Below are 25,824 nucleotides of genomic sequence, written 5' to 3' on the forward strand. Positions count from 1 at the left end.
GTATACATTTATAGGGTATTTAATGTGAATGCTCATTTCCCCTGTTTTAACATTTACATTACTGTTGCCATCATCTAAAGTTCACTTAAAGTTAATCTTGAAAAACACTAACAAAATAAATATAATTTTTTGATGCCTAAAGTTACAGTCATAGGCCACTTTATTAGGTACACCTTGCTAGTACCGGGTTAGACCCCTATTTTCCTTCAGAAGTGCCTTAATTCTTCATGGCATAGATTCAACAAAGTTCTGGAAACATTCCTCATTGACGTGATAGCATCATGCGGTTTCTGAAGATTTATCAGCTGTAAATACATGATGTGATCTCCCATTCCACCACATCCCAAAGGGGCTTTATTGAGTTGAGATTTGTTGACTGTTGAGGCCATTTGAGTATAGTGAGCTCACTATCCAGTTTGAGATGATTTGAGCTTTGTGACATGGCGCGTTATCCTGCTGGAAGTAGCCATCAGAAGATGGTACACTGTGGCCATAAAGGGATTGGACATGGTCAGCAACAATACTCAGGTAGGCTGTGTCGTTTAAATTGTGCTCAGTTGGTACTAAGGGACCCAAAGTGTGCCAAGAAAATACCCCCACACCATTACACCACCACCAGCAGCCCAAATTGTTGATACAAGGCTGGATGGATCCATGCTTTCATGTTGTTTACACCAAATTCTGACCATCTATTCAGTAGGAACAGTCGCAGCAGAAATCAAGACTCATCAGACCAGGCAACGTTTTTCCAATCTTCTATTGTTCAATTTTGGTGAGGCCCGTGCGGTTTGTAGTCTCAGTTCCTTGTTTTTTGCTGACAGGAGTGGCACCCAGTGTGTAGCCCATTTGCTTCAAAGTTCAGATGCTCTTCTGCAGACCTTGGTTGTAATGAGTGGTTATTTGAGTTATTATTGCCTTTCTATCAGCTCGAACCAGTCTGGCCATTCCCTTCTGACTTCTGGCACCAACAAGGCATTTTTGCCCACAGTACTGCCGCTCACTGGATATTTTGTCTTCCATTCTCTGTAAACCCTAGAGATGGTTGTGCGTGAAAATACCAGTAGATCAGCAGTTTCTGAAATACTCACCCCATTCTGATGCTCAGTTTGAACTTCAGCAGATTGTCTTGACCATGAGTGCATCTCAATGAGCTCCCAAGCTCGTGAATCAGTATATCGTATACATGAATCTGGGCACTGTAAGGACCCTGCTTACTACACATTGGGACTGTGATTACTCATCTTCCTACCTGTCTATCAATGTGTTTATGCTGACATATAATTAAAAATGTTTTGTCTTTTCCAATCTTCTATCGCGTGTCATTATATTTATTGAGTTGGTTTCAGAAATGTGATGTGATTTCCGGTAAGGGAGCATAGTGAGCATCGATGCTCCCTGTATTTTAATATAAAAATAGAATTTTAATATTGGGAATTTATCGGTTAGTAGCAATGATATAAAAATGATTATTGGCTTATCCCTAATTGCTAGAATGAATTCATACATTTAGTCCGTAATTCCAAAATGTATTGTATCATATGTATCAAGTTGGTTTGCTAAGAAAATGCCAGCTTAGACAATAAATGTGAACGTAAATGTAGGTTTATCTATTTTCCTGAATCTGTACAAGTCTTCAATTTACTGACTTTAATGGTTGGTTAAACTCATTCCTCTCTCACTATTACAGATATCACAGGAGGAGTATCAAGTTCCCCGTTCCAGTCTGTTACCTCCTCCCCTTCCTCCCAAAAGAAACCCACTCTCCCCTTGTCCCTCTCCTAAACCACGCTCCAGATCCTTTGGCACAGGCACACAGGTCTGTCTGTCTACGTGTTGTTTTTTAAACCACTTTGTGGTTGGTAACCTAATGAAATGAATGTCAGGTTTGTTAAGTGCATGGTCCTTGGTAGTTAATAAGTAAATTCAAACTGACTGTTTTCATGAAAATCAGTTATGTTTTCTCCCCAGAAAGTTAAACACAGTTCCTGGTCAGAAAACATGCTAAGACAAACTTCCTCAGATAGGTAGGAAAATATCTGAATAGGCAATATTCAATCCAAATACCCCCCTCACCCCCTCCAAAAAATTATAATAATGAAACCTTATGGCTAATTGCATTTTCTGTTATCATTTTCCTCCTTTACCTTTCCCATTCCGACTGGATTCAGAAGCGAGGAACTTTTGGAAGACTTCCGTCCCTCCTCTTTGCCATGTGTTAGAAACAGTGGGTACCATAACTATGCTTGATTCACCTCTGTGTTCTTATAATGTGATAATTTTTTATTCTGAGAATACTTGTGACACAACCAGGCATGACTTTTTCTGCTGTTATACTGACATCTGGTGGCAGGGCTTGAAGTTACATCACTCTAAAAAAAATTGCTGGGTTGTTTTAACCAATGTTTGGGTCACATATGAACAAACCCAACCATTGGGTTAAAAAATTCAAACCAACAGTTCGGTTAATTCATATGGGACCCAAACAGATGTTGAAACAACCCAGCATTTTTAAGTGTAGAGTATAAGCCATATCTGATGAAAACTAATTTCCCTGTCTCACGTAGGTGGGGTGCCGTGGGAAGGGCCTTCAGAAACTGTAAAAAGGAAGAAGAGACAGAAAAGGAGGGACAGGGAAGGAGAAGATAGTGAGAGAGATGTGGCGGATTCAGAATCTCTCTCAGGAAGACACGGTCATGGGGAGACCCAAGAAAACACTTCATCCTGACAGCAACATTTCTCAGACTTCAGACTGTAAAAACAAAGCAATTGTGTGATGTCATCAACACTGGACAACCAAAAGGATTCAAGGGACTTAATATCCGCCAGATTCAGAACAGACATGTAGTATACTACTGTATATAGGAATGTTATTTCGATTGATCTTTGCATTGACAAAACAGAAAACACATCTTAATGCTCACACATTTTAAGACATTTTAAATTCTACCTCATGGCTACTAAATGTTTAGAGAAAAAGCACTGTTTTGATAGATCACATCGAATAAAAAAATTTAAGATAAAACAAACTACAGACTTTTTGCTTTTAGATCTTATTTTGCCGCCAAATCTGTCCCAATTAAACCACCTGCCTGTAACATCAGTCCACTGTAGGCGAGTTGCAGAACCCAAGTGCAGTTTTTATTCCAAAAGATCCACAACATAAAACAAAGGCTTGGCTAACTAAACTCGAACAGCCACAAAAGCCGTGTTTCCACAGCAGGAACTTTCCCCAGGAACTAGGAACTTTGGGCTGGTACTTTGTGTGTTTCGACCGCAGGAACCAGGGTCTAAATGAAGTTCCGGGTAAATATTTCCCCCTCCAAACCAAGGGGATAATCCAGCACCCGGAAAGCGCACCTTCCATAAGGGCAGCCATTGCTAACCAAGCCATCACCTGCTGTTAGCATCCCATTGACATGACAGCCCATTCATTTTGGCGTCACTTTGACAGCGAATAACTTTACATCTGAGGCGTTTAAAGATTTCATTTGTCCATTGTTTATTTTTAAAGAAACACGACAATGTATAAAAGGCTCCATTACCTTGTATCTTACACTATCGCCCTGTAGAAGCCGTTTTTGTAAAAAATAGGCTAACGATTGCGTCATAATCACGAGACTCAGTCGCATAGTAGAGAAATTACCGTATATACAGTTGGAGAAGCTCGCGGGCAATCTTTTACTGTCTATGAGGCAATCGGGGGGACGTGGAGGCATAGAGTCCGATAAAGTAAGGGGAGAAGCCTATAGAGAGCCAAAAGCAACGGGACAAAATATTTCAACAACATGATTCAGATTTCACTTTGCACAACTACTAGTCAGACAGGTTGCTCACGTCACATCTATGTCGTCAAGCTCAGTCTGAGGCTGCGCAGTACGCTCAGCCATCAGGAAGTGAGTGCTTCTAACTGACTTCACTTTTCCCCATATTAGCCTATGGGGTCGCTGTGTCCATTTCTTTTACTGTCTATTCTCCAAACGGCCCTGCTCATGAGGTAGTACTTTTTCAAAGTTCCGGAACTTTCGGGGGTGGGACTTGGGCACTAAACATGCTGATCGGTTCAGCGCACGCAGCATTTTATTTCAACCAGCATTTTTTAAAGTCTTGCGAGGTTCATTCCATGTTCAGTAATTATCAGTCTTGCTCTTTCTGTCCGATGGCGCGCGTTGTCTCAGCAATCGCACAGTCAATGTCCGTAATAGCTGATAATAACATACGTGGTCTTATTTTAAATCTAGCTTTACGAGCTTTCAGAATATGCTTCAGTATCAGTGCTCGTCTCTTTTCCACCATTTTGTTAATTACATATTTAGTAAACCAATACATAACCAGCAAAAGCAGCGCTGCTTGCATCTCCTCCATACTTGTTATTGTTGCAGACAGTATAAAAATTATTACTGTCCGTCACTGACTGGGAGGAGCAGTCGCGCACAGTCCCACGTCTCTGGACTAAAATCTTCACAGTACTTAGGACCGCAGTGGAAACGCAGACAGTAGCAGGTCTGGGGGAAAAAAAGTTCCTGGTACAAATTGTTCCGGGTAATTTTGGTGGAAACGGGGCTAAAGACTCACTACCAACAGGTTACAACATTCAATAGCCTACTAGACAAGAACACATGGCAAACACGAGGGCTTAAATACACAAGGACAAATGACTAGACAAGGGACACCAGTGAACAATGATTGAACAATGAACCAATGAGAACAAGACAACAGAACACATGACAAGAGAGCATATGAGGGCATGGGAATCACATGACCAACCAGGAAACAAGTGAACATGGCAAAATAAGAAACATGACAGGGAATATGACAAACTAAGAACATGAAACATCACCAAAACACACTGTCAAGCTGGAATTTACAATAAAAACGTTTTTTTTCTGACTGTAAATGTAATTTATAACAGCCAATTGTTCCATACTTTGGCTTCACCCTCATTAAAGGCGCAAAATATAGGATTTTTACATGAAAATATGAAAAAAACACTAGAACAATGTTATATATTTTGTTGACTTGTGTACTTACATTATCCCAATGACGGCTTACGATTAGCGGGTGAAGGTTTCTGTGCGTTCAGTCTTTTCAGTGGGGCCAATTTAATTCCAATTTACCTTTATCTGACTCCATTTTATTATGATTGGTTATTTGGTCATTTGTATAATAGTTTATAATAGTTTTTACTACACATTTTATTATTCTATTTAACCCTTTGTTGAAATTATACCCGTTCATCCAGATTCCGATAACACTTTGATTCTCGCACCGGCCAGGTTTACGATCTCTTTGTCACAAACTCATCAGTCTTGGTCACTAGACAGAGGCGATTAACTGATTTTCAAGATGCCCGTGCTCCACATTGATTATTCTAGAATACTTTATTCAGTCCCAATAGAACTGAATTCACTTAAAGGGATAGTTCACCCAAAAACTAAAATGTTATGTTTTTCTGCTTACCCCCAGGGCATCCAAGATGTAGGTGTCTTTGTTTCTTCAGTAGAACACAAATAAAGATTTTTAACTCCAATCGTTGCCGTCTGTCAGTCGTATAATGCATGTGAATGGGGTCCAATTCTATTAGAGTAAAAAAAAACATGCACAGACAACTTCAAATTAAACCCTGTGGCTCTTGGCGACACATTGATGTCTTAAGACATTAAACGATCGGTTTCTGCGAGAAACCGAACGGTAGATACCTCATATCAGACGAATGTCATCAGCTCTCCATACCACCATAACTTACTGTGAATAAGGTCAAAATACCATCGCGATCATAGAAATATATACATAGATTCTAGGGGTGTAACGATTCATCTACTACATCGATGTATCGATTTATTTTCCTATGATCTAACTACATCGATCTGTGCTCGGCAAGTTGGCCTTCCGGACGACATATATCGATCTAACATCGTTTTAAAAGGTAATCAATCGATTGTATCGATCATAGGAAATAACGCATTGGATTTAAGCACGTCAGACTTTATATGGATGTTTTTTCTTAGCACTTTTAATGATAAAGGCGTTAAACGTTACTCGATTAAGTCTGCCTATCTGTGACATCTTCGCAACGCACCAGCAGCAGCAGCAGAAGAAAACAAAACATAGCATGGCGGATGGCAGAGGAGAAGCCAACGTGCGAGAAATGATCAAGCCACCAGGAGAAAGAGCTAAGTTAGTAACGTGTTACCTGTACTTTCAACCCTTGCTAAATGTTACCTGTGCATTCCTGGCACCAGTGTGCCAGCAGAGCGAGCTTTTAGTACTGCTGGAGACATAGTGAACGCACAGAGAAGTGTTCTGCGGTCAGATCATGTTGATATTTTTGAAAAAAAAAAAATCTTTAGACTCATTGAAGAGTAGTTGGTTACATTTTATCTTTGTTAAATATTGTTTGTTTATTAAACTGAGAGTAGTAGCAGGTTCAGCCAGTTTATTCAACCTGAAGAAATGTTGGTTGCACTTTATTTGTGATATTAATATTGTATTTGTATTATTTTAATGTTGTAAAACAACAGCAAAAGTAGCAGGTAAACCTACTATTAATAAAACATGAAGAGTAGTTAGTTGCACTTTATTTTTGATATTAATATTGTAATATTTTTATGTTGGAAAACAAAAGCAGAAGTAGCAGGTTAACCTACTGTTGAAATGTTGGTTGCACTTACTGTGCTTTTATTGAAAATTGAAAATGAGAGCAGAAAAGGTTAACTTCCTGTTAATTCAACCTAAACTGTTGGTTGCACTTTATTCAAATAAAATTGTAATGCATTTGCCATTAATTGTTGTTTACTTGTTTGTTTATATCCATAATTAATTGTATACCTGATTCCCTTACAAGAAACAACAGGAATCTAGGAAACTTTACCTGCACTGACCAGTATCCAGATATTTATTTCAGTCACACAATTTTTGGCTAAAAAGTTACTGAATCGATTTCAAGTCACTGAATCGTTTCGGATCGTATCGTTCTAAATGAACCAATATCGTCCTTGAATCGTATCGACAACCTCAAATCGTGATACGAATCGAATCGTTGTTAAAACGAATCGTTACACCCCTAGTAGATTCCTCATTCGACCGTTCCGCCAGGCACTAATGAGGCATCTATGTATATATCTATGACCACGCTGGTATTTTGACCTTATTCGCAGGAAGTTATGGGGGTCTGGAGAGCTGATGACATTCGTCTGATAATAGGTGAAATAATAGCATAAATACTGCTCGGTTTCTCGCAGAAACCTGTCGTTTCATGTCTTAGACATCAATGTATCGCCACAAGCTTCAGGGTTTAATTTGAAGTTGTCTGTGCATGTTTTTTTTACTCTAATAAAATTGGACCCCATTCACATGCCTTATACGACCATCACACTGCAACGGTTGGAGTTAAAAATCTTAATTTGTGTTCTACTGAAGAAACAAAGACACCTACATCTTGGATGCCTTGGGGGTAAGCAGAAAAACATAAAATTTTCGTTTTCTAATCAATGGCCATGACCATTACCATAGAACCAGGCGACCAACTTAACTACCTCTAATGGTAACTTTACATAATCATGCTGTGGTTTCCCACATACACGTAATTAGAATAATATTACACTAATCATGAATTGAGGCTCGCGCTATTTAGATTGGTCTAACAACTTTTTGTTGCTCTAAATGGAAGACCCATTTGTCAGGGCTGGTGATGGGAAAGGAGCGAGGACTCAAAGATGCAGATGAAATGGGTCTTTTAATGATAATAATAAAATAAAACAAGACAAGACAAAACTACCCCGAGGGGGAAAACAGACTTGACTTGACTTGACTTGACTTGGCTAAGCTTGACTTGACTGGAGCAGGGAAACATGAGGTAAAGACGACGATTCCGCACTGGACTACAAACACAAGGAGATTAAATAGGGAACAAACAAAAGAGGGTAACGAGGGAAGACAGGTGGGGCAAATGAACCAATAATCAGGAAACAAGGTGGGCGGGGTTAGACAATAGACACGAGCACATGGCACAAAGAAACACTTAACAAGACACTTAACAAGACATGTGCTCACACCAAACATGACATGAACATGCAGCCAATGAGAACTCATCAGCAGCATGTTCACACAAAACATGACAACATAAAAGCACGTAGCCAGTGAAAAACACCAACCACGTGCTACACAACATAAGATAAAACATAACATGAAAGCACACGGCCGATGTAAACATGAACCTTGTGCTACACAGAACACAACACACAGACAGAAGAGCACACGCTCACATGACAAGACAGAGCGCACGAGAACGAGCGAATGCTCATTCTGTGCGCTCGAGACAAAACAAACACGCAGAGCATGAATGTCCAAATCCCAACACAAAACTGAAACCCAAACTAGACCGAAGTGCTGGGATCCGAACACCACGCCCGCACACAAAACACAAAGACAGAAGAGCACGCAGCTCGAGCATGCTCAAAGCTGCGCGCTCACACAAGACAAGACAAACAATACAGGAGTGTCAGGGCTCTGTCACAAAACCATGAATAAACTAGACAGAAGTGACAGAACCCTGACACCATTAGGTACTAGCCTCTACAGTCTAAGTATACACTCTAAAAAATGCTGGGTTAAAAATAACCCAAGTTGGGTTGAAAATAGACAAACCCAGCGGTTGGGTTGTTTTAACCCAGTGAATGGGTTGTTTTAACCGACACTGTAAAAAAAAATCAGGTCTCCAATTGAAAATTTTTTAGTGACTTTGTCGGAGATCTGGTGGGTCCTTATGCTTCACCGAAACTGTGTTTTAGTCCGCTACTGACCTGAGTGTAGATATGTGGTGTTATGGACTTAACTTAATCGACTTACTCCAGAGTAAGTCAGAATTAAAACAAACGTAACAATTTATTATTAGTCAGGTAAATGTATCATGCCTATTACATACTCAATTCAAAAATAATCCATACAGACCAGGACAGAAACCTCTTTCAAATTTGAACATGAGTTCACGATGGGAATTTGCATTAATTAAGTCCTGTGGACCTGTAATTTACACCAATAATTGGCAGAGGACACACCCACACCCACATGGCAAAATATCTCTAAACTCTTAAAACCTTTGTTACCTTTTGCTTTACTTCTGTGGGAATGAGACCTTTTGTACCAGTCACACTGAGACGTACAAACGATTCCAAACCTGTATAATACTGTATAGTACACTTGTTCACAATAAGCCATGTAGATTGTGGGTGAATTATAGAGGAGAGATGGGGGAAGAGGCAGTGGAGGGAAAGAAATGTGAATTTAGGCAATACTTGGGTGATCAATTCAGTGTGATAGTCGTCTCGGATGGGGACACTAAATGCACAAGAGTGAGTTCAGATGTTCATTTCCTTTGTTTTCTCAGAGAGTCTGCATCTCTTATAGTTCTTCCAGTTTTCAGTCTTACAGACCGTGTCATTGCGTCGCCTGTCAATGACGTCTTATCAGTGCAACTCTCGATTTCCAGTTTTACTTTCTTAGAAACCATGGAAAGAACAAAGACGATTTACTATATTATGGGTTTATTAGACAGGTTAGCAACTGTTTGAATACATTCATCAAACTAAGGAGAAAATTAACCATTGTTATACAGCTCAACACGGTTAGTCTCCTTGTTTGCATCAAAATGTTTTCTTGATTTAACATGTGTAACGTTACCATGTTTTACCATGCATCAGAGACAACACTATTCTGTCAAGTGGCTAACTATAGCATAATCAGAGAGCGATTTCTCCATCATACATTTTAAAATTAATTCTATGCAATATATTTTTTTATGAAATAAAATTGACAGCTTTGCAATTTTCCCTCCATTGACAGCAATGCAGCTATAGGCCTACCATTCTGACTCTTCAAAAAGATACTAAAACAAATCCATATTTTCTGAAGAGACACGATCACTTTATATGCTGAACAGATTGAATTTAGGCGCTTATTCATATATAAACATTAATCATACATCAATTGTGGTAAATGGCCGCATGTTCGCTTAATGTGCAAGAACCAGCACGTTTGAGCAGCACGTTTGAGCTTCTGCAAGAACCAGTGAGGTTTGTTCTTGCACATCAAGCAGGTTCAGTTGAGCTTCTATGTTCGCTGATCAAAGTTTATATGTGAATAAACGTGAAAAAAGACTGAATTAAAACTTTTATCATATAAAGCAATCAAGCACCTTCAGAAAATTTGGACTAAACCACTCAATTCATGTGGATTATTTTTACACTCTCTTTGTGAACATTTTAAAGCGTTGAAGTGTCAGGAGGGACATTTCTCAGATTTCCTCAAAAAGACCTTCATTTGTGTTCCAAAGATGAATGAAAATATTATGGGTTTGGAATAACATGAGGGTGAGTAATATAATGACAGAATATTCATTTTTGGGTGAACTATCCCTTTAATGATCTATATTTGTCTCTGTTGTCCTCTGCTGGTTAGAGACAGAACTTCATTTGTGTAAATACTGAAGTAGTTTAGTTGGTTCAGAAGTGGTTGGGATTCACCTGAATGCATTCTTCCAGTTTCCTTCATTCACTTAAAATTAGTTTTATATTATTTGTTGTAGTGGAATATGGATTTTAACAAGAAGATCATTTAAAAAAATATATATATCAAGGGTGTGCTTCAGAAAGCCCTGAGAAAATTCATCAGCTTATTCTCTTTTGGATTTTTTGTTTAGATTAGATGTTGCTATAATAATTACTTTTCCAAATAATGACTCGAAACAATGGACGTTACAAAATCTGATATTGCTAGAAAACAGGTCTATAGAATGACGACCTGCATCAGTAGCCTACATCAAATAAAAATAACGTTACAAAAACTATTAAATAACGATCGAGTAGCTAATTTAGTTAAACGATCATAGGCTAGTCTATGTGTCATGCAGTTAGCTTTCATTACGTCGTTCGTTCCCTCCTCCCACTGCCCTTGTTTACAGCTACATTTGATAATTCGGCGAGAAGACAGTCGTCATTTTATAAGGTCCGCAGTTCTGAAAGTAAATTATCAAGAAAACATGAGAAATATGACAGTGTGTTGTTTTTGTTAATATATACATATTTTTTTTAAATAGCCTACCTTACTTTCGATTTCTTGGAAACTGAAACAGGGAATCGACAGCACAATGGATAATGGGTGAGTGGGTTCGCAAGTTACCAATCGCCGAATTAAGTCTATCATTAATTATTAAACTGTCATTAATAGCCTAAGTGTTGAAATTGAAAGTGTAAACGTTATCCACGCGTCAAATTTGTGTTACGCTTTCGACTGCATTTCCTGGTAGGTAGGCTACATAGACGATAGACATAGCCTAATCACTTTAAAAGCATGACAACTCTACATCGATGCGATGTTATTTTTCTTGTGTGCTTTATAAAGCCTACGACTGTGTAGGATAATGTTGAATAAAAAAAAAATGTACAGCATAAAATGTTGACAGACTATCATGTTTTCTATAGATTTTACATGCCAGAAAAAATTCAAGAAGACCATTCCAAGAAAATCAAGGATGTGTTTGCTTCTGAAAGGCCAGAGGAAATTCCCAGTCAGCTTATATCTCTTCTGGAGGTTTTTGACCATTTTAAGATAGATATCGCTGTGACTGGAGAGTCTGGTGCTGGAAAGTCTTCTCTTATCAATGTGTTCCTCGGACTGAATCCTGATGACACAGGGGCGGCTCCAACTGGAGCTATAGAAACCACAAAGCAAGCAACTATGTATCAGCCTCCAAATCTCCCACACGTCAGACTGTGGGATCTTCCAGGGATGGGGACCCCTTCCTTTACATCCAAGAGTTATGTAAACACAATGAACTTTGATCTGTATGACATGTTTATGGTTGTGATATCAGAGCGAGTCAGAGAAAACAACATGCTTTTGATTGACGAAATTGGGCAACGAAAAAAGCCACTTTATTTTATTAGAACAAAAGCTGATAATGATATGCGATCCCAAAAAAGGAAAAGCAAATTCTCTGAAAAACGTGCATTGGATCAACTGAGACAAGACTGTGAGAAGTATCTAAAGGAGAAGAAATTGGACCCCCACGTGTTCCTAGTTTCAGCCCATGACACACACAAATATGACATGCAGAAGCTCATGGATACTTTTAAGGATGAGGTTTCTCAGCTTAGAGCAGAAGTATTTTCAAGTTTTCTGGACAAGTTGTTTCACGGAGGTTGGATGAAAGCAAGGTTAGTATGCACTGTAACTAAATACTTGTTCAGAACAGTAGTAATTTGTTTTAGTGATTGTAATAGTTTGAAAGAGAGTAATTTAATTAATGCGATGTTCTTATAAATGTACCTTATATCATTTTTATTCTCGAAATATGTAATTTTTAATAAAGTATAAAGCAATAACATATTTTCCTTACACCTTTAATACAGGTACACATCTGAACCATCATTCTCCAAAAGACTAAAACCATTTTTTTAATTTATTTTTATTTGCATTAATTATTAACTCTAGCCTGACGTCGTCATACTCAATTCTAGTCAGAATATGAGTCTGATACTGCTCCGTTGGGCTGTGATTATGGGGCGTGTTTCAACCGAACCAGGAAAGACCTCAATTGGATAGACCTACAACCAATCAGAGCAACGGAGCGACGCTAGTTATCAAATGTCAACAGAACTCAACTGCACTGTGTTGCCATGTCCGCGGGTTGAAGCGACCCCAATTATGTGATATACAGACCCAGGAATGCGAATTTTAGCTGCCAGCCCTGCCAACATAACACATATTTTACCCCCCAAATGCCTTTTTTTCCCGGAGAACCCCCCCTGGAAAGCTATTGGGCTTGTTTTTGGCTAGTTTTGAGGAACGTTAGCAATTGGGCGGGTTTTGTTGTAAAAATTTGGCAACCCTGTACCTGCACGCACGCTGGAATAAGTAGCCTAACGTTAGAAGGAAAAGATGAGTGTAAACGATCTTTGCCGGTGTTGTAAAAAAAGAATTTAAGGATACACAGAGTACTTACCAACACGATCATCATTTCTGAGAGAAATAGTAAAGGTGAATGCATATACGAACAAGTTCTCCGTTTAGGATTAGAACAAACTCAACCCAAGCGCCTTTGATGACGTGGATGATTACGTTAATGTTGATCATTTGTCCATCATCGTCTAAAGCCCGCCCTGACAATTTCATTGGTCCGAACAGTTTCTGTTCGGGCATAATTACTTCTCTTTGGATCAAGTCCAGACCGAACTGCCCGAGTAAAAATGTTGTGGGCGGGGCTAAGTTTGGCTGGCATCCAGGCTATATTAACTCATAAACCTCATTACATTTTCAACACAGAATTTGTTGTCACATTGGAAAATTCCAGTACTTAAAGGAACACGGCAATTTTTTGGGACTTTAGCTTATTCACCGTATCCCCCGGAGTTAGATAAGTCCATACATACCATTCTCATCTCTGTGCGTGCCATAACTTTGTCTGACGCACCCACTGCTAGCCTAGCTTAGCACAAAGACTGGAGGTAAATGGCTCCAGTTAGCCTACTGCTCAATAAGTGACAAAATAACGCCAACATTTTCCTATTTACATGTTGTGATGTGTATAGTTACATCGTGTACTAAGACCGACGGAAAATGAAAAGTTGCGATTTTCTAGACTGAAATGGCTAGGAACTATACTCTCATTCCTGTGTAATGATCAAGGAACTTTGAGACGTACCATGAGTGCAGCGGCGCAATGATATTATGCAGCACCTGATAATAGTCCCCAGCGCTCTCTGTGCAAGCAGATTGTCACGTTGTGTAGCAGACCCTGTCCGAATGATGGCCAGACTTTATTGATGTTTCATGGAGTTTATTGAAACCGTTTGATCTCCAAAAAATCACTGTAAGAGCTGAACAAATAAAGCAAAGAAGTGCGCATTAACACCTCGTACACAAACTCTCTCTCTCTTCATAGCATTATCATTAACATACAGCGAAATACACAAAAGAGAGCTGTTTTCATGAATATAAGTGTGATTGCAAATGATATTGATTAACACAAATGTTCAATAAACAAGAAGTTGATATTAAATGATATTTTAAACTGTCTTTGCTAATTTGGCAACGTTTGATTATTAAATGAATTGTCTGCTTTAAACAACTCGGTTGAATAAAGGATTCCGTGACTGTTAAATAATGTTCATGTTTTAATGTTAAATTAATCTGAACATTATTTATGCAGGTGTAATTATACCAATTCAGATGCAACTTCTGTGCCATGAATTTTATAGTTAGTGATTTGATTGGTAACAGCGTTATAGTGTTTTACTATTCTAATTGTAATTAAATATTTGTCATTTCTCAGACAGTAGATATGGATCTTTTAGATGAATTTAAGGAGTGCTGGACTGGTCTCGGTCTTGACTCGGTCTTGCCCTGTCTTGGTCTTGGTCTTGTCTTGGTCTCAACCCCACAAAGTCTTGGTCTTGTCTTGGTCTCGGCACATGCTGGTCTTGGTCTCGACTTGGTCTCGGTTTAGGTGGTCTTGACTACAACACTACTGCATAATATCATTGCGCCGCTGCACTCATGGTAAGGCAGTAAAATTCTTTGATCATTACGCAGGAATGATAGTATAGTTCCTAGTCATATCGATCTAGAAAATCGTCTCGGTTACGGATGTAACCCTCGTTCCCTGAGGAGGGAACGGAGACGTAACGTTAGTGACTAACGAATGGGGGTTTCGCTTAGAAGCCTATCAACTTCGAGTTTTGAGAAAACGCCCAATGGCGTGCCAATGCCATGGGGCATGCGGAATTTGCATACGTAGCTCCGCCTCACTGCGTGAGTATATAAGGAAGTACGAGGCAATATCGCATTATGTTACCTGCTTGAGGAGCCAAGACTGAACTCCTGCGTTCCAGGTAGCACAGCTCGAAGTGGCAAGGGGACGTTACGTCTCCGTTCCCTCCTCAGGGAACGAGGGTTACATCCGTAACCGAGACGTTCCCTTTCGTTCAGTCACTACGACGTAACGTTAGTGACTAACGAATGGGGGTCCCAATATAATCCCGCCACTCAGCTGTCTTCCAGTGCCCTGCGTAAGTGTGAGTACCCTGTCGTAAGACTAGTACGGACGAAGGACTCCCACTTAACACAGGAATACCAAGGTACACTGGGAAGCATATCCCAGTGAGGGAATGCCAAAGATGCCTACCCGTGGGGAGGACTTAAGAGACACATATGACCCGGAGAGGGTTGCATATGGAAGATCTCTAGGGTACCAGCCGAAGGTGGATTTTTAACCCTAGGGGTGGCGGGGACACGCCAAGGGAAGAAACCCGCTCACTGCGGAGACTTACGGTGAAATACACATGTGGGGGTCGCCGGAGGGAACCATGCACATGGGGCACCTGGCCGGACATGAGGGTCTGGGCTCGAAAGGGCAGACAGAACTGATGTCGGCGTCGACAGTGCTGGAGGAGCTCAGGGCTCTCGGGGAGCTCACCTGAGGAAAATATTGCACGTATCCAGTGCGTGGAGTGGAGTGGCGAGCAAGCGAAGACACCTGAGCCTGGCCCATCACCGGCCCCTCGGGGGGGCGAGTACATAGTCGGACACTGGCTCCACTCGGAGATTGTAGAATCTGGCGAATGTGTTGGGTGTCGCCCAGCCTGCAGCTCTGCAGATGTCTGCTAGCGAGGCGCCATGCGCTAGAGCCCAAGAGGAGGCCACACTCCGGGTGGAGTGTGCCCTCACACCAAGGGGACATGGTCGGCCTTGCTGCTGGTAAGCCAAAGCAATGGTGTCCACTATCCAGTGAGACAGCCTCTGCTTTGAGAGAGCACTTCCCTTCCGCTCTCCACCATAACAGACAAAGAGCTGGTCTGAGGTCCTGAAACACTGCGTCATGTCTACGTAGGCGCGAAGGGCGCGTACTGGACAGAGCAATGCCAAGGCTGGGTCTGCCTCCTCCAAAGGCAGCGCTTGCAGGTTCACCACCTGGTCCTTAAACGGAGTGGTGGGAACCTTGGGCACATATCCAAGCCGGGGTCTCAGGATCACGTGAGAGTTAGCCGGCCCGAATTCCAGGCACGCTTCGTCAACCGAAAATGCCTGCAGGTCCCCGACCCTCTTGACTGAGGCCAATGCGGTCAGCAGAGCCGTCTTCATAGACAGAAACTTAATATCAACCGACCGCAAAGGCTCAAAGGGAGGTCTCTGCAGAGCAGTTAACACTACTGCGAGGTCCCAAGAGGGTACGAGAGGAGAGCGAGGAGGATTCAGTCTCCTAGCTCCCCTCAGGAACCTGATGACCAGGTCGTGCTGACTTACCTTTTTGTTCTCCAAGAGATCGTGGTGGGCAGATATTGCGGCCACATATACCTTGAGGGTGGAGGGAGACAGCCTTCGCTCCAGCCCCTCTTGGAGAAACTCAAGCACGGACCCGATCGGGCATTTCCAGGGGTCTTCTTGGCGGGAAGAGCACCAGGTGACGAAGAGGTTCCACTTCAACGCATAGGCATGCCGAGTGGACTCTGCCCTAGCGGAAGTGATGGTGGCGACCACCGTAGGTGGTAGGCCACTCAAACCTGCCGGGTCCCGTCTAGGAGCCACACGTGGAGGCTCCAAAGGTCGGGACGCGGGTGCCAATGGGTGCCCCGTCTCTGAGTAAGGAGGTCCGGTCTCAGAGGAATAGGCCAGGGAGGGGCTGTCGCAAGGAGAATGAGTTCGGGGAACCAAGTCCGGCCGTGCCAGTACGGGGCGACCAAAAGGACCTGCTCCTTGTCCTCCCTGATCTTGCACAGAAGCTGTGCGAGTAGGCTCACTGGGGGGAACGCATATTTGCGTAGGCCCCGCGACCAGCTGTGCGCCAGTGCATCCGTGCCGAGCGTGCCCTCGGTCAGGGAATAATACAGGCTGCAGTGGGAAGAGTCGTGGGAGGCAAACAGGTCTACCTGTGCGTCGCCGAACTGTTCCCAAATCAGCTGAACTGTCCGGGGATGGAGTCTCCATTCTCCCGGGAGAGGCTGAAACCGCGAGAGCTCGTCGGCTGCGTGGTTCAGGACTCCCGGAATATGGACAGCACGAAGGGACCTCAGGCGCTTCTGACTCCATAGGATGAGATGGCGGGCGAGTTGAGACATGCGGCGGGAGCGTAGACCGCCCTGGTGGTTGATGTATGCTACTACGGCCGTGTTGTCTGTCCGGACAAGCACATGTTGGCCCTTCAGCAACGCTCGGAAGCGGTGCAGGGCGAACCGTACTGCCAGCAACTCGAGGCAATTGACATGCAGGAGGCGCTGGGGTCCTGTCCAGGAGCCCGCGGCTGCTTGTCCATTGCACATGGCACCCCAGCCCGTGGCAGAGGCATCCGTCGATACGACAACATGCCTGGAAACTCGTTCTAAGGGCACACCGGCCCGTAGAAAGCTGAGGTTCGACCACGGGGTGAGTGTCTGTAAGCAGGCCCGAGTCACTTGGACCCGGAGCGTGCCAGACTGCCATGCCCATCTCGGGACTCGATCGCGAAGCCAGTGCTGAAGCGGTCTCATATGAAGCAATCCGAGCGGCGTTACCGCGGCTGCAGATGCCATATGCCCCAGGAGCCTCTGAAATAGTTTCAGTGGAACCGCATTCTTGCTCTCGATTTGTCGGAGGCAAGTCAGCAGAGACTGCGCGCGCTCGCTCGAAAGCTGCACGTACATGGCGACCGAGTCGATCTCCATACCGAGAAAAGAGATCCTCTGCACGGGGCAAAGTTTGCTCTTCTCCCAGTTGACCCGAAGGCCCAGACGGGTTAAGTGGTGGAGAACCAGATCTCTGTGTCCGCAAACCTGCTCTCGAGAGTGGCCTAGTATGAGCCAGTCGTCGAGGTAGTTCAGGATGCGGACCCCGTGCTGCCAAAGGGGCGCAAGGGCTGCCTCGGCGATCTTTGTGAAGACGCGAGGGGACAGAGATAACCCGAATGGGAGAACTGCGTACTGGTATGCCCGCCCCTCGAAAGCAAACCGTAGGAACGGTCTGTGTCGAGGAAGGATGGAGACATGGAAGTAGGCGTCCTTCAGGTCGATCGCTGCAAACCAATCGTACGGACGAACGCATTCGAAAAGGCGTTTCGCAGTCAACATCTTGAACGGAAGCCGGTGAAGGGATCGGTTCAAGATGCGAAGGTCCAGGATTGGCCGTAACCCACCGGTTTTCTTGGGTACAATGAAGTAGGGGCTGTAGAACCCCGACCTCATTTCGGCTGGAGGGACAGGCTCGATCGCACCCTTCGCCAGTAGAGTGGCAATCTCCACACGCATGACGGGGGCATGGGCCCCGGTCATGGTATAGCGGACTCCCCTGTAACGAGGAGGAGCCTGCGCGAACTGAATCGCGTAGCCGAGCCTGATGGTCCGGGCAACCCAGCGGGACAGCCCCGGAAGCTGAAGCCAGGCTTCCAGAGACTGCACCAACGGGGTCATACGGACGACAGACGTACCCTGGGTGGGGCAGCGAGGCAGCGTTACCGGCGCGGACAGGGGAGGCTGTTGGGCGTCCCCGGGTCGGAGCACGGTTAACGGCTGCGCCCTGACAGAGGAGACCAGGGAAGGACTCGCGTTCCACTGGGGTCTGCTCTGCCAGGGGGCTGGCGACAGAGAGGGACGAGAGTGGCGAGACCCGAGGGTGGCGCGCACTGCCGTCACCGATCTCTGGGGGCTCAGGGATGGGGTTGTCAGTTCTTTCTTTAACCACATTAGGGTGCTGCTGACCCGGGGGCCAGCAGCTGAACAAAAGATTCTCCCCCGGCCCTCCACCGGGGGAAGGAGCGGCCCTGCCGCCGTCTCCTGGAAAGAACTGCCCATCCTTGAGCCGTCCGCATCAGGAGCGCCGCTTAGCCTGGCGTTTCTTCTTGGCGGGCTGCGGGGCTGGAGCGGACTGGGACGCCTTCCTGCGGCTGCCTCTGCGCGGCCCGGGTGGAGGCTGCTGCTTGGGTGGCGCAGAGGCGGAGGAAGCCGCGGGAGGGCGTCCTCGGCGGCGAGCAGGCCGAGGCACCTGCGCGGGCGGTGGGGTGGAGGCAGCAGCTGACCGCCGGGGCAGGATGTATTTTATTGCCTCAGTCTGCTTCTGAGCGGCCGAGAACTGTTGGGCGAAGCTCTCGACCGCTCCGCCGAATAGCCCATCCTGCGATATGGGGGCGTTGAGGAAACGTGTTCGCTCAGCGTCGCGCATATCAGACAGGTTGAGCCATAGGTGTCTCTCCTGGACCACATTTGTGGACATCACCTGACCCAGGGAGCGTGCGGTCACCTTCGTCGCCCGGAGAGCGAGGTCGGTGGCGGCACGCAACTCATTGCTGAGTCCTGGATCAGCCCCTCTCTCGTGCATATCACACAGCAACTTGGCTTGGTAAGCCTGAAGAGTTGCCATGGTATGCAAAGAAGCGGCGGCCTGCCCCGCAGCTCTATAGGACTTCGCCACCAGGGATGACGAAAACCTACAGGCTTTGGAGGGGTGCTTTGGGTCACCACGCCAGGACGAAGCGCTCTGAGGACACAGTTGCATCGCAACAGAACGTTCGACTGGGGGGACCCCAGTGTACCCATGAGCCGCGGCTCCATCAAGAGAGGTGAAGGCGGAAGAGGCCGCCAAACGTTCACGGGAAGACAACGGGGCCTTCCAGGAACGCGCGACCTCTTCATACACCTCGGGGAAGAAAGGTATTGGAGGAGCGGTCGGACGGGTGTCCGAACGCGCCGCCCCCAAAAACCAATCATCCAACCGCGAACGCTCGGGCTGAGGCGGAGGGTTCCACTCCAGTCCAAGCGCTGCGGCGGCCCGAGATAGCATGGCTGTCAACTCTGGGTCCGACTCAGGCAATGCTGGCGCACCCGAAGGTGGCAGCACAGCCGAATCATCATCCTCAGATGACTCCAGCCCACCTTGTGATGCAGCGATAGACATCACTTCCTCTTCCGCCGCGCCAAACGCCACAGTTGGGACAGCAGGAGCCGGCCCCGATGTAGACGCCTGAGCGCGGACCGGGTCAAGTGCCTGAGAGGGGGGTGTGGGCCGAGGAACTAGCGTCGGAGCTTTGTTCCACACCGTCACCCTCAGATCACCCTGGTCACCAGCCAAAGTGCCGCCTCCAGAGGAGACCGCAGATTGGGGGGTGGCGGAGGGGACTCTCGTTCCGGCATCAGCACGGAACTCACGGAGTCTCGATCGAAGCACTGAGATGGCCAGGTTCCCGCAGAGGGAACATGAATCATCCACGAGCGCTGCCTGAGCGTGCTGAAAGCCCAAACACGTCACACAGCGCTCGTGCCCGTCAAAAGAAAAAAGCGATCTACCGCACCCAGAAGTGCACGGACGAAACATCCTGAAAAGGACGTGTCACGTGCAAGCTCTTTTATGAGAGGAAACTTTGCAGCCGATGCCGAAGCGCCCAGGGAAACACACACCAGCTGGATGCAGACCACTGCACAGATCAGCAGGCAGGAAGTATGCGATCACTGGAACGCGCCGTCACACCAACACCGACTGGAAAGCTGCTCGTCTCGAAGAAGCTGACAGAGTCTCAGAAGGCTGTAGGAGTGAAGAGGTAGGTACTCTTGGCTCCGAAAGCAGAAACATAATGCGATATTGCCTCGTACTTCCTTATATACTCACGCAGTGAGGCGGAGCTACGTATGCAAATTCCACATGCCCCATGGCATTGGCACGCCATTGGGCGTTTTCTCAAAACTCGAAGTTGATAGGCTTCTAAGCGAAACCCCCATTCGTTAGTCACTAACGTTACGTCGTAGTGACTGAACGAAAGGGAACTCAACTTTTAATTTTCCGTCGGTCTCAGTACACAATGTAACTATACGCATCACAACATGTAAATAGGAAAATGTTGGCGTTATTTTGACAATTATTGAGCAGTAGGCTAGCTGGAGCCATTTACTTCCAGTCTTTGTGCTAAGCTAGGCTAGTGGTGGGTGCGTCAGACAGAGTTATGGCACGCACTGAGATGAGAATGGAATGTATGGACTTATCTAACTCTGGGGGATATGGGGAATAAGATAAAGCCCCAAAAAGTCGGCCTGTTCCTTTAAATATAAGATAAATATACTTAAATATATAACATAAGATAAAGAATGTAAAAAAAAAATAGTTTACGTTTAAAACTAAAGCTGCTGTCCGTAACTTTTTTTTATAATGAATATGAAATATGAATTATATTATTTAATTATAATTTTATAATTATTTAATGAGAATGTACAACATGAATTCATTTTCCAAACCGTTTTTTTGTCTTAGCATGAATCATTATGGTACACTTATAATAAGTGCAGTTCTGTTTATTAACTGCTAGAGCGCAAAAAGTTACGCACTGCAGCTTTAAAGGGTTAGTTCACCCAAAAATGAAAATTCTGTCATTAATTACTTACCCTCATGTCGTTCGATACCCGTAAGACCTCCGTTCATCTTCGGAACACAAATTAAGATATTTTAGTTGAAATCTGATGGCTCTGAAAGGCCTCCATTGGCACAATGCACGGTTCACTCTCAAGACCCTTAAAAGGTACTAAAGACGTCGTTACAAAGTCCATCTCACTACAGTGGTTCTTAAATAACTTTATGAATCGGCGAGAATAGTTTTGTGCGCAAAAAAACCCTAAATAACGACTTATATAGTGATGACGATTTCAAAACACGGCCTCATGAAGCTTCGAAGCGTTATGAATCAGTGAGCCGAATCAGCAGTTTGGATCGCCAAATTTTAGCAGTTTGGCGGTTTGACACACGATCCGAATCATGATTCGACTCACTGATTCATAACGCTTCGAAGTAGGGGTGGGCGATATATCGCATGACATTGTTAGGCGCATCTCGTCAGTAAAGCCGGTTCCTTGATTAGTAGTAAATCACCATCACCTGCTTTCAGATGGAGCGGCATTTACTACACAGAGCCGTAGTTCACTGACAAGCTGAGCCATATCGCATTAATTATCGCAGGCGATACGTCCGTGATAATTAATGCGATATGGCTCAGCTTCATGAGGCCGTGTTTTGAAATCGTCATCACTATATAAGTCGCTATTTAGGGTTTTTTTGCGCACAAAAACTATTCTCGCCGATTCATAAAGTTATTTTAGAACCACTGTAGTGAGATGGACTTTGTAACGACGTCTTTAGTACCTTTTAAGGGTCTTGAGAGTGAACCGTGCCATTGTGCCAATGGAGGCCTTTCAGAGCCATAAGATTTCAACTAAAATATCTTAATTTGTCTTACGGGTGTCGAACGACATGAGGGTAAGTAATTAATGACAGAATTTTCATTTTTGGGTGAACTAACCCTTTAAGTTTAGGGATTTGAACCACAGGACAATTAACAACCTGAACTAGCCTTGCCCTGTCATAGAAAGTCAATATCAATTTATTTGATATTTTATTGACTTGTTGACCTTGACTCAATAAGGGTCTGGTGGGTTCTTCTCTACGATATAATTTCCTGTTCTGATTAAGCATAGTTGGAGCACATGATTTTTATTTGTCAGAAAAAAGTTTGGTTACAATTTATTTTAAGGTGGCTTACTCAGATAAGTACAATACAGTTAGGTGGTGGTACAGTTAGGTTCGGTTTAGGGTTAGTTACTTGTAATTATGCATAATTTACTGTTATTACTAGTACATGTAGTAACGTGTAATGACATCACCTTGAATTAAAGTGCTACCATCAAGTTTTCTTTTTCAAGAATTTAATTTTATTGTTGAACCTTTTTTTCTTCATTATTATATCAGGACATTGGTATCAGCTGATATTTTTGGTTTTATACCCAAAATCAAATATCACAAGTGAGGGGCCGTTTACACGACATCGTTTTCAAATAAAAACTTAAAACTTTTTATGCGTTTCGGCCGTTCAAGAGCGTATTGTCGGCCTGAAAAAGCAAGCTTTTGTAAGTGCAAGTTTTCGAAAATGATAACGTTATAATTTCCATGTAAACAACTGAAGCGCAAATTTGTGAAAATGATGATGTCATTTGCATGCATATTATATGTTCAGTCTATAGGCGCGTAGTATTTATCTACAAAGTAACATTGTCAATTACTGACCTGGCATGAATAACAGCATAACATACCCTTATTGTAATACAGAAATTAAGAACATCCTCATCATAGATGAGGTTTATTGAAGTATTTGAATGTTTGACTGGCATCTTTAATGTATTTCTGAATAAATGAATAGGGAGGAATGAATGAATGTCACATCACCCTATCATTAATTTCCTTGATATTTCTTTATTACTTACTTTACTTTATTACTTGTATTACTATAGGAATGCTACGTACCACATCCAACAGACTGGGAAACTTCAAGCTGATGACATCACAACATTGCAAAATATGTACAAGCGCACAGGCTTTGGAGCCACAAAAGTCAGTGTTGTACTAGAGGCCCTGAGTCACTTTCAGCTAGATGTTGCAGTTTTGGGTGAGACGGGATCTGGAACATCCACTTTAGTAAATGCCTTAATTGGGCTTGAGAATGAGGAGTGTGGTGCAGCAACAGCATCCATCAGCAACCCAGCACTGAGTCCTGGAAACCCAGATGTCCGGTTCTGGGATGTATCAGGCATAGAGACAGTCATGGATTACTCAATGAATGAGATGAAACAAGCTCTGAATTGTTATGACTTCTATATCATCCTTGTATCAGACTGGCAGAAAGCACGGCATATAAAACTAGCCAAAGCAGTTGAAGAACAAAGGAAGCATTACCTCTTGGTCCAAACCAAAGTAGACTGTCATCTACAGACGCAAACAGATTTCTGCTGTGATGAGACTGACATGCTTGATGGGCTACGGGCACAATACACACAAGAGCTTCAGATGGCAAAACTGTCTGAACGACAGATTTTTCTCATGAACAGCCTAGACAAAAGTGCATTTGACTTTGTAGGCCTGGAAAGTGCATTATCCAGTGACCTCAGCACTGTCAGGACAAGTGCTTTTGCATATTATATAGCAAGAATAGTCAAGGAACATAAATAAAATAACACAGAAAAATGAGATGTGATGCAGCGATAAACTGTTTTAAAATTATTTGATTTCTATTTAATTTACCATCAAATATTTAACATTAAATGTTTGTAACTGGTGTGCAATATAATATGTGAATGGAATAAGCTAGAAATATAAAATATAATGGCTTAATATACTGTATAGTTGATTGTGATTGTGTCTTTGAAACAAAGAAAATACAAACTATCTCAAAACGGTTGGTGATCAGAAGTATCCTGTCTACTATGAGTTATATCTGATGTTAATTGTTTGTGCTTGGTACACTGATTGAAATTATCTCAAGTCATATGTTTTAAAAGTAATATTGTATTGTAATTCGCTGTAAATAAACAGAAAAGGGTTGCTCTTTATTTTACAGTACATGCTTTCAATGTACTCACAGTGTACTACCACAAAAGAACTGAGTAGTGTAAGGTAACTACATTGGTTAAACTAAGGTTTAGGGGTAGGTTCAGGGTTAGTAGTTAGTGTCATTACTACAATAAGTACATAGTATGTTTATATGAAACAGCACTGTAAAATAAAGTGCCAGCCAGAAATGTAGGACATTTTGTAATGATACCACATGCATGATCTCTATTTAAATTGTCATTAAAGTCTACAGGCTTTGAATATTCTGATTCAGAGGGATAGTTCACCCAAAAATGAAAATTCTGTCATCATTTACTCACCCTCACATTGTTTCAAACCTGTTTGAGTTTCTTTGTTCTGCTGAACACAAAAGAAGATATTTAGAAGAATGTTTGTAACAAAGCAGATAGAGCAACCATTGACTACTATAGTATAGGGAAAAAAATACTATGATAGTTAATGGTTGCTCTGCTTTGTTACAAACATTCTTCTAAATATATTTTGTTGTGCTCAGCAGAACAAAGAAACTCATACAGGTTTGGAACAATGTGAGGGTGAGTAAATGATGACAGAATTTTCATTGTTGGGTGAACTATCCCTTTAAGGCAGAAATTAGACTATTTCTTTAATAAAAGGTTCACGAAAAATGCACCACACTTCTCTTGTTATGCAAACCCAAGGCTCGAACATTGTATTACAATAATATTTTATTTAAAAATATGCACACATTTGCCTTTATTTGTATGTCTAATTTGTCAAAGATGCTAAATGTTTATTGTCTCGTCTCGTCACATTATGAATGACATGGATCATATAAAAAATTATAGCATATTTTCAATTCAAAATGGCATAATTCAATTCAATTCGGCCATTTCTTATTATTCAGGGTAAGAAGTAGTAAGAATCATGCTATGTGCACTTTCTGGATCAGCTTCTATATGTTATGTTGTTATGGGTACAAACAAATAGTTCATGACTCCCACATGACTCTATCGATGCTAAGAAATGTACTAATCTTTTGTTTGCTGTGACACCAATTAGTCACAATTTTCAATAGGTTTATAAATGATAAATGTGTCATAGCTGATAATATGCCCAAAATAAACATGTGAACAAAGGGCGTTTTACACAACAAAGCTTCATGTATTAACAAACCAACCCAACACCTTTGAGAATTCAACAAATAAACTGCCAACAGTAAAGCTTAAATTTATGTAAGCAAAATGTACAATTACATTTTTTTAAGTCAGTTCAACTTAGAAAATGTACTTCATGTAACATCTACAGTAACTGATTTTGTTGAAATGAAATAAATGATTTAAAATGACTGATTATTACTGAATTCAACCAACCTGAAAACTGGTTTTGTTGAAATTAAATAAATGATTAAAGATTACTGAATTCAACCAACCTGACAAAACACTTGGGGTTACTTGACTGTAACCCTGT

The 25,824-nt window shown here is 43.0% G+C and overlaps 2 protein-coding genes across 3 annotated transcripts in view; both read left to right on the forward strand.

The window, feature by feature from the left end:
- cblc (Cbl proto-oncogene C, E3 ubiquitin protein ligase) overlaps positions 1-5,525 on the forward strand; it is a 29,526-nt gene extending 24,001 nt beyond the window's left edge. For both annotated transcript variants that reach the window (XM_079837936.1, XM_079837937.1), the window contains exons 10-13: positions 1,688-1,816; positions 1,969-2,024; positions 2,169-2,224; positions 2,565-5,525. In XM_079837936.1, coding sequence (XP_079694062.1) covers positions 1,688-1,816; positions 1,969-2,024; positions 2,169-2,224; positions 2,565-2,725 — 402 coding nt within the window. In that variant the 3' untranslated portion in view covers positions 2,726-5,525. The remainder of the gene's footprint in view (positions 1-1,687; positions 1,817-1,968; positions 2,025-2,168; positions 2,225-2,564) is intronic.
- Positions 5,526-10,946: 5,421 nt separating this feature from the next.
- Positions 10,947-25,102, forward strand: irgq1 (immunity-related GTPase family, q1). The gene is made up of 4 exons (XM_079836524.1): positions 10,947-10,998; positions 11,090-11,151; positions 11,475-12,209; positions 23,280-25,102. The coding sequence occupies exons 2-4, from the start codon at positions 11,141-11,143 to the stop codon at positions 23,992-23,994; spliced, it is 1,461 nt and encodes a 486-aa protein (XP_079692650.1). The 5' UTR covers positions 10,947-10,998; positions 11,090-11,140; the 3' UTR covers positions 23,995-25,102.
- The last annotated feature ends 722 nt before the right edge of the window (positions 25,103-25,824 follow it).

Source organism: Gobio gobio, assembly GCF_949357685.1.
Source record: "Gobio gobio genome assembly, chromosome: 15".
Taxonomy (NCBI): domain Eukaryota; kingdom Metazoa; phylum Chordata; class Actinopteri; order Cypriniformes; family Gobionidae; genus Gobio; species Gobio gobio.

What these genes read in the sequence shown, in the direction of transcription:
- irgq1 (XM_079836524.1), top strand. An exon ending in GGAGGTTGGATGAAAGCAAG is followed by an intron (nt 12,210 to 23,279) that starts GTTAGTATGCAC and finishes GTATTACTATAG; the next exon opens with GAATGCTACGTACCACATCC.